Source organism: Sinocyclocheilus grahami, unplaced genomic scaffold (genome assembly GCF_001515645.1).
Source record: "Sinocyclocheilus grahami isolate Dianchi unplaced genomic scaffold, SAMN03320097.WGS_v1.1 scaffold1049.1, whole genome shotgun sequence".
NCBI classification, from domain to species: domain Eukaryota; kingdom Metazoa; phylum Chordata; class Actinopteri; order Cypriniformes; family Cyprinidae; genus Sinocyclocheilus; species Sinocyclocheilus grahami.
Genome location: NW_015506228.1, coordinates 150,193 through 160,595, shown reverse-complemented (window position 1 = coordinate 160,595; position 10,403 = coordinate 150,193). Strand labels below are relative to the sequence as shown.

The window sequence follows — 10,403 nt, the reverse complement described above, 5'->3', positions numbered from 1 at the left end:
ACACTGGCCCAGTTAACCAATCACAGCATACACTGGCCCAGCTAACCCATCACAGCACATTTCGTATTTCAGAAGGCTGGCCTTCATTTGATACAGGAACTATTCAAGCCGTTCATGCCAGACTGAGGAGAGAGGTGTTGTAATAATGTAAAATATGTGAAAAATAATGTGTTTTTCGAACAACCTAGAATGAGAGCCTGTTCTAGTACACCCCCAAAACAAAATCAAGATATGTTGACATAATAGGACCCCTTTAACACTGAGGTTTAGTGCTGTTTAAATCACTGTAGGTGACAGTAACCTGTTTGAGGGATATCAATAGCGCTGGGCCTCTGAAAGACTGTAAGGATTGAGTGGGATTGAGGTTATTCAGCGCCGTGGAAGAGTTACATTCAGCTCCATCAGATAACGGCAGGATCGTGTTTCTCCGTGTGTGTTTGTGTGAGTGAAGCTCTTGCTAATGAAAGCTTGTGTCGCTCCACACGGCTCACTATTAGAGGAAAACCACCCACACCCTGATCGTTATCATGATATGGACTCTGTCCTACATACACACACACACACACACACACACAGACACATAGATGTGCAGATAACACACTTTTGAAGATGTGTGGATGAGAGCGCTGCGCCTGACAAACGTCTGTCTGTGCTGTTTGTTGAACGTTTGATCGCTGCCCAAACTACACCAGAGCTCGGAGCATGAGAGAAGTTTTCAGTAGTTTTAACAAGCGACATACTGTACATCCTGGTGCTTTGCAGCTTTGCAGTGCTTTGAATGTGACTAAACTCACGCCAACATGAGGAGAAGATGCAGACTCCACACAGAAAGCCTGCGGTCTGAGCCTGTCCTGATATCATAACGAAGAAGAGCATAGCAGTATTAAAATAATTAAATGTTTTACAAAAAAACCTTAGTTTGGCATAATCTTTTTTTATTTGTTATTGTTTTTTATTAGGAAAACATTTTTGACTTTTAAAACAAAAAAGTAATGTGGTGTGGCCAAAACAAACAAAAAACGTGTTTTATTTGATAGTTAAAGCATGGTGTTAAATCTAAACCATTTTACCATGTTGAAAATAGTATTAAAGAAAATCAAAACAATGTAAAATGAACAGGAATACAAAAAAGGTATGTTTAATAGTAATGCCATTAAGTAAACTATTACAAATCATTTTTGATAATTGAAACAAAGCTAAAATAAAATATATTATTATTTGATAGAATGAATGAATAAATAAAAAATCATTCTAATATTAATATTGTATGTAAATGCATTTCATTTTTTTTGTTTGACTGAAATATAAAAAATAAGCTAGACAGAAATGTAAAAAGAAAATGACAAAAACACATTAAAATTAAACTGAAATACTGAAAATATAAAAATAATAGCTAATTCAGTATATTAATAAATGCTATAATTGTATGGAAATAAGACATTTAGGTTAATACATTTCTTAAAAGATTTTACCTTTTTTTTAAAAATGTTTATTAGATTCTTATTTGTCATCAAAAAACAAACAAACAAAAATAATTGATTGAAACTATTGATTTCAGTGACATTTCTTGACATGTTTGTGTGTAACGTGCGTTATGATGTCTGCACGCGATCTCATACGTCCTCTTACTGTAGTTAAATATCTGAGACCATCGCTTAACCATTAACACCATTAATTAGGAAGTTCTGTGTGTGTTTAGTGAAGTGTGCCAAGAGGTCGTCTTCAGATCGGTCTCTTCTCTCTCCAGACGTTTCCTGTGGTAGTTTTAAGTTGATGATCCAAAGCCAGTTTGTGAGTTAATGAGCGTGTTTCTGGCCCGATACCAAACTTCATTTCGGTGAATATGGAGATGGAGAGAGTGAGTGTGAATGCATTGGTTTGGTGGAGTCGCGTGAGAGGTGTAAGCGCATGGGATAATTTCTGACAAATCTTACTCTCATTTCTAGACGTAGTGAAGCACGTTTACCTCAAATCCCTCCGCCGTGGCTCGTAATGCGCTGACACTTGTTTGTGTGCATGCGTGGTTAAAGCGTGTTTTCAGGTGCTGTATGTGGTGTCTTCAGTCAGAGCTGTTTCTCTCTGGAAGTGTGTGAGACAAATATTCCTTCAGTTGCCGAGCGAAAAGCCCAACGCACTCGCTGACGACAGGGAATCATGGGTCAAAAAAAGTCCAACGATTGCGCTGACACTGGGGATTCAGGCCTCGCTTGCTTCTCTGCGTCTCCCAGCATGCTGCTCTCCTCTGCTCCGATTGGCTGATTACACACAGTCTGCACACACACACACACATGCGCACACACACACACACACACACACACTCTCACACACACGCGCCCACACACACACACACACTCTCAGACACACTCTCATGCACACACACACACACACACACACATACACGCACGCACACAAACACACAGTTTATTCAGCATCATGCATGAAAGTGAAATCACACATTCTAAAAGAACAGTTGTAAAACTGGAACATTGAAAGTACAGAACACTATTTTTTGAATGGTCATGCTATGATTTCAGAGACAACAGAAGCATGAAGTGACCAAAAACGTGATCATATTATTGATTGAGTTGAGTAAATGGAGAATTTGAATTTTTGTGGTGAACTAGGGCTATTTTAATATGTTTGATAAATTATGATAGTATTTATTACTAATACTTTATTTTGAATTTTACAGTGTTATTTTAGTATTATTTATGTACACATATAATATTTTATTAATGCTTTGAATTAGCTTTTATTTTTAGATTTTCAGTTTTCATTAAAATTTTTTCATTTTAATGTTTAGTCTATTAATATACTGTTTTATTTTTTGTTTAATATAATTGAAAATAGAAATAGAATAAAATAGAAAAAAAGAGTTTACTAGAACTTAAGACTACTAGAATTACTAAATAATGAATGTATACATTTATCCTCAATTAAAGCTAAAGAGAAGTATAAAAAAGTGACCAAAATTGTCAATGTATACATTATTGTACTACTGTATTTATTAAGACCTTGAATTAGCTTTTATTTTTACATTTTCAGTTTTAATTTTAATTGCAATATATATATATATATATATAAATATATATATTTTTTTTTCGGTAATAGTTTTAATAGTTTTAGTTATCAATAACAAAAAATACCTTCAACTCTTAAAATATTGTCAAATAATCTGAATATGGAGTCTTCAGTCTTCATAGCGGTCGCGGCAGTAGAAACTCTTCTTCAGCGTTACTTTAGTTCAGTCTGAAGAGTTTCTGGAGGTTTGAGGCCTGAAGAATCTGTAAACATCAGTCATCAGCACCTATTCATATCCACTGCGGCGCTCCGGCATTCCGGGTCCTTCATCAGCCGGATCCCGAGAGCCACGAAACAACGGGATTGCACAGGAAAAACAGAGAGAGAGAGAGAGAGAGTGGGCGAGAGAGGTGTTGAAAGGCTTGTTTGTAACCAGGGTTTATCTGAAAGCTCTCGTAATCCACTTCCACACGGCTTCAGATCTGTAAAAGTGTTGATGTGTGTTCTGCATCTGCTCTTTTGTGCCTGTTATGATCATCATTTGGTGTTATTTCCCAATTAACGCTAAAGCAGTGGTGCAAAGCATCATGGGACACACCTCTCAGTTCCCACGCAGACATGTGGAGTTATTTAGTCTTTCGCTGCCTGCAGGAGAACGTGTTGACTTGATTTTTTGGTTTGTTTTTGATGAGTGAAAATGTCCTTGTCAGGTGACCTTTGACCCGGGACGGTCCGTCACTGTCATCAGCTGTCGGAGCGAGCGCTCGCTCGTCTTCTGGGAAACAGTGTCAAATACTGTGTGTTTCAGACTGACACATCGGACATACTGTGCTGGTTTAGTGATACACTGATGAATCAAGCGTAGTAATACCATGGTACTATGATAAATTACTGTACACTCAATTACTGACATGCTTTAATGTATGGTACCATGACACCTTATTGTGCTTTTTACTGAGCTGCTACTCTGCATTGCTTTAAATGGAGATGTTTAAGCCTTGATTTGCTCATTGTAATAAATAAATGATAGCGATAGTGATAAAATAATAAATCAGCTGATTTTTGGCCGTAATAACTAAAACTATTACAGATCTATTACAAAGCTTTGCGTAACAGAAATAAAGCTGAAAATTTTAAATATTAGAAGATAAAATAAAATATAACTTAGTGAACTTAGTGAAATAAGCAACTTTTCTTATTTTCTTTCAAGTTTGACGTATTAAAATAAAAATGAAATAAATGAAAGTTAAATAGAAATTAAAAATACTAATAAACAATATTACTAAACAACAAAATTACTAAAACTTGAAATACAATTCATATGAGAACTAATTAACAACTGAGTAAATGTTGTGTAAAAGTAGTTTTGATTTAGTTTGTATCAGTATTGACTATTAAAAAACCTGTGTTCACCGATCACTAAAACAGTACTGTTTCTTCTCTTTCTGTGTTCATAGGTGGCTTTATAATTGTCCGACAGAAAGAACCACTGAGCTCCAAATCTTGAGTCAACTTGCTTCTTTCTCACGCAACCAATCCGCTGGAAGGGGAGGAGCCACATTCGAACCAGCCAATCCAGAATGAGGGGTGGGGCCATGGGAGTTTTACATGTGCTGCTATTGGCCAGTGTGCTGGAGCCTGCAACTCTGGGTGAGTCTTACACTTTCATTGCTTTTCTTGCGTCTCCAATGGCTTTTTAGAAGCATTTTATATCCAAAAGCAGAAAATATAAAAGTGTTTTAGCAAACGCCAAATGAAGAGACAATATACGAGATGCAAAGGCAATATCAAATCAAATGTTGTTAAACAGCATTATCCTCTAATAAGCTAATAATAACACATATTGGGGAAAACAGTACACTTTTGCAACTAGATTGAATGTCTTATGTGATAGTGCCTTAAAATTGGTCTAAAATAAGCTGTTTAAAGTGTCCGCTTGATTATGTTGTCTACTTGTTTTAACGGCCCTCGGTAGTGCACCTTGAAATGTGATCTATGTAGGCAGCTTACTGCATTTTTGGAACAATATGAACATCTTAAGTTGATTCAGCGAAACCAGCTTAGCTCTTCCTTGAACAGAAAATGACCATGATTGGCGATTAGAGGTTCTGCCATCATTTCAGAGGATAGATGTTGGACAGAGAGGAACGTAATTGTCGATCAGGGAGAAATAAAGCAGAGCGGGAGAAGTAGGAAAGAGGGATTTAGAGAGAAAATTAGACATAGAGCTGTCTAATAGCATGAGGTCAATAATTATTTATTTACCATTTGTTTGTGGGTATCCATGTAATAAGGCTCGTCTCATTAAAAAAGCTAATGAGCTGCATTGTTCTGTTTTCCATTCGACGTGCAACAGTCGGAAAAAACACACAAATCCCCCGAATGCTCTGACAAATAGACTTAAAAGCACACACACATCCACCGAGCTCTGAACTGCTGTAAAGAAACAAGGGAAGCACGCTCATGTTTTAAAGGCTGAAGATCCTGAAACTTACTGCTGTAATTAAATTACCTGTGGGAGTGTGTTTGTCCTTCTGCTGAAGCTTTTCTGCGATATTGATGTCTACGGTGCTTTATTGTTTATAATGTACATTTTTATGTGAAATTTGAAGGACAAATGTGTGCTGCAAGCCTGAAAGTCTCTCTTTAGAAGTAAAAAATGTCCTTACAAAAGCAGTTTGCATGAATGCAAATGATAAATATCATGTGAAATTGTATCTATTGATAATATTCTAACTCTAATTAAAAAAAAAAAAAAGATCAATGTTTCTTGAGCATTAGAATGATTTCTGAAGATCATGTGACACTGAAGACTGGAGTAATGATGCTGAAAATACAGCTGCGCATCACAGAAATATATTACATTTGACCATATATTCACATAGAAAACAGTTATTTGAAATTGCTAAAATATTTCACAATATTACTGTTTTTACTGTATTTTAATCAAATAAATGCAGGCTTGGTATACGAGAAAGATACGTCTTTCAAAAACATTAAAAAAATCGGAATTATTCTAAATCGTTTGATCTGTACCCTAGTGAAAAATAGACTACAATATATTTAAAATACATTTATCCCATGTTAAGTATACTACAAATGCATTTATGTACTCAATAAAAATGCAATTGCACTTTTAGTATACTAAACTGGTATATTTAAAGTCTGCTAAATTGGAACAACTAATTTTGTGCTTAATGCACTTTAATTGTGTGAAAGTAGTGCTAAAGTCCAACTAAAGATAAACTCAAGTATATTTGATTGTGCTATTGTGGACTTATTGCATGCATACTTTAAATATCTTGCATTCAAAGACCGATATTATTCAAAGATCATACAATCCTCATCAATAGTGACATTAAAACACATTTTAGGCTTAATATTAAGAAATGTGCATTGTGCACAAGTAGAACTCCAAATAAAGTTTATAATTATAATTTTTTATATCACACGAGTTATTAGTTAAGCAATATGCATAGAAACATATTGTTTAATTTTGACATATTTTCCAGAAAGCAAAACTCAATATCTCATGTGAAGTAATAGTATCTTGATTTAATGTGTAGATATGCATGCTGAAAAACAAGATACAAATACAGTTTAATTAGCTTAAGTTTTGGAAAAAAAATGTATCTGCACTTTTTACGTTTAAAACTTAATTACGGTACAAAAAAAGTGCTACATTTTTAACTTAAGTCATTTGGAAAGACGCTGAAAAAGTGCTTTGCCTGAACCAGACATACGTGAAGCGACAGAAAGTGTGTTATTTAACATTAAAGGTAGTGCGTTTGGAACTCCTCAGATATCTCTACACACATTCAGAGCTTCTTATATCCGGATGGAGGACAAATTACTCTCTTATTACTCTCTTACTTATTCTGAGCTTCCGAACATTTCACACGATCCAAAATGCTTTTTTCTTTCGTTTTGTGGCAGTATTTTGACGGTAGATCAAACAGCAGCAGTCAGCCGTCTGAGGAAGGTTTGAAGTCTCACACACATACGTAACAGGCGAAAACATCCATCTGACACATATATACACAGAACAACAATTAGAAACGAGGCCAGGTGGACTGTCAGGGTCTTGAGTAGACATCAAACGGATCAAAATTGCCATGCTTATTACTGTATGTGTGTGTATCAGTGTGTTTGCACTCGCTCTCACACACACACTGAATAAATAAGCTGAGCTTCTTCATCTTTGCCATGATGCAACCCTGAGGAAACTGCATTCTGATGTCCCTCAAAACCAGAAACACCTCAGCTGTGCTTTTAAAATGTGGTCGTATTTATTGCATGGCTCTCTTGATTGTGATTGGCCAGCCGCTGAATTCTGTGGTCAAGTGATTTGTTTAGTGACCGGCACGCTGTGTAATTGACTGTACAATACATAGCTGTGCAGGTTTCATGACTTTCTGTCCTGAATTTACTTTCTTATTCTGCAAGGATGCATTCAATTAATCAAAAGCGACAGTACAGACGTTTATAACGATACAGAATATTTCTATTTTAAATAAATGCAGTTATTTTGAACTTTCTAGTTATCAAAGAATCCGGAAAATAAAATTCATCACAGTTTCCACAAAAAAAATAAAAAAAATAAAACCTCATCAAACCTAAACTTTTCAAGAATAATGTACATTTATATTGCTAATGCACATTTAGTTAGAAATGCCTTGAAATATTGCCTTGATTTCTATATTTTCATACAGAAAATTTAATTTTTTTATGATAGCCAGATAGATGGATAGATGGACGGATAGATGGATGGATGGATGAATAGATGGATGAATAGATGGATGGATGGACGAATAGATGGATAGACAGATGGATAGATGGATGGATGGATAGACAGATGGATGGATGGATGGATAGATGGATGGATGGATGGATAGACAGATGGATGGATGGATGGATAGATGGATAGACAGATGGATAGACGGATGGATGGATGGATAGATGGATAGACAGATGGATAGATGGACGAATGGATGGATGGATGGATAGATGGATAGACAGATGGATAGATGGATGTATGGATAGATGGATGGATGGATGGATAGACAGATGGATGGATGGATGGATAGATGGATGGATGGATGGATAGACAGATGGATGGATGGATGGATAGATGGATAGACAGATGGATAGACGGATGGATGGATGGATAGATGGATAGACAGATGGATAGATGGACGAATGGATGGATGGATGGATAGACAGATGGATAGATGGACGAATGGATAGATGGATGGATGGATAGATGGATGGATAGACAGATGGATAGACAGATGGATGGATGGATGGATAGATGGATGAATGGATGGATAGACAGATGGATAGATGGACGAATGGATGGATGGATAGATAGATGGATAGACAGATGGATAGATGGATGTATGGATAGATGGATGGATGGATGGATAGACAGATGGATAGATGGATGGATGGATGGATAGACGGATGGATGGATGGATGGATGAATGGATGGATGGATAGACGGATGAATGGATGGATGGATAGACAGATGGGTAGATGGATGGATGGATGGATGGAAATATGGATAGACAGATGGATGGATGGATGGATAGATGGATAGACAGATAGATAGATGGATGGATGGATGGATGGATGGATAAATGGATTAATGGATAGACCGATGGGTAGATGGATGGATGGAAATATGGATAGACAGATGGATAGACGGATGGATGGATGGATGGATGGATAGACGGACGGATATTTTCTTTTTACAGTGTAATTTGTTGTAATATTTCGAATTAGACTATAATTTTGTTTTGTTTCAATTTGAGTTTATTAATATTATGTATTTTTATCATCTTAGTTTTTAAATACATTTGTATTTATTTAGTTATTTTAGTACTTTTTATGTGTTTAATTTTAGTTAACTATAATAATCAATATTTATTAGTTTTAGTTTATTTAGCTTAAGTTATTATAGTACTTCAAGTTGCTGAGCAATGCTTGTAACTAGATGAAATAAAATACGTTTTTTTTTATTTCAAGTATAAAAATGTTTTGTTTGTTTGTTTATTTTAGTTTTAATTAACTATAATAACTTGGTACAGTAGCAGGAAGGGATTGTGTTTTGTTTTTGTAATTTGTATTTATTAAAAAAAAAAAGTTTATTTATTAATTTTTTGAAATATATCTGACTAGTTTAAATTCATTTTGATTTATTGGTTCTAGTTTTAATCTGAGTTAAGTACTTTAAGCTCATGAGAATGTTTCCATGGCATGTTTTTATTGTTTGTCAGTGGAAGGAGACTCTGGATCTCATGCTAGTTTTCTGCTCGTGTAACACATTTGAATGCATTTGCGTGCGAGTGTTTTGTTTGTTTTCTTCATCCTGCTCGCCGACTCTCATTTGGATCTTTGAATTTTAAGTAACTCCAGTTACAGTGAGCCTGAAGAGCTGTGAAAGCAGGACGTTTCTGCGGCCTTCTGTGTGAATATGTGCGAACTGACACTTTTTGTGTGGAGAAGCGTACGCGATTAAATTACACTTGTACCTTTTATTTGCATTTCAAAACTTTTTTTTTGCACTTTAAATCTACTTCGGATGTGGGAAATAGTAGCTTGTTTGTGTGACATCTCTCTCGCGGACACACACACACACACACACACACACACACACACACACACATACACACGCACGCACTCACTCAGACACACACACGCACGCACACACACACACACAGGGCCGCATTAAAACCTCATTGGACCCCGGGGCTATGACTTACTGCAGGGCCCCCCCATCACAATAATGATATACAGTATATAGCTCACAATAGGATTTTTATCCAATCAAAAATGTTGATGCATTGCAATTTCATAATTTTTGTTACTAATTCCAATATCACAAAAAAATTAAAATAAATACTAGCCTACGTTAAAACAAACTTACCGAAGACAAGTAAACAGTCATGAATTACAATAGAATAAATAAAGCACTGAATAAGAAATATTATATTGTATAAAATAAATAGACTACAAATAGACTGAATAGTCTTCACTGTATAAATTCAATATACATTATTTTACAAAAGCGATTCGGTCAAGGACAGTGAGTATTTTCTTTCGAATGTTTAATTTACATTATTGACACAAATGGCAACAGTAGCTATATTAGGATGCTTTGGAGGAATAGTTCACCCAAAAATTAAAGTTATGTTGTTGTTGTTCTAAACCTGTTTGAGTTTCCTTCTGCTGTTGAATGCAAACGTATATATTTGGAACAATACTGGTAACCAAACAGTTTCTGTGCCCCCATGACTTCCATAGTATGAAGAAAAAACACTATTGGAGTCAACAGGGATCAGAAACTTTCTGGTGGTTACGAATATTCTTCAAAATATCTT

General features: G+C 35.5%; 1 protein-coding gene across 1 annotated transcript in view; it reads left to right on the top strand.

Moving 5' to 3' along the window:
* Positions 1 to 10,403, top strand: part of LOC107566136 (adhesion G protein-coupled receptor L3-like) — a 151,031-nt gene that overhangs the window by 74,303 nt on the left and 66,325 nt on the right. The window contains exon 2 of the mRNA XM_016251512.1: positions 4,479 to 4,671. Coding sequence (XP_016106998.1) covers positions 4,602 to 4,671 — 70 coding nt within the window. The 5' untranslated portion in view covers positions 4,479 to 4,601. The remainder of the gene's footprint in view (positions 1 to 4,478; positions 4,672 to 10,403) is intronic.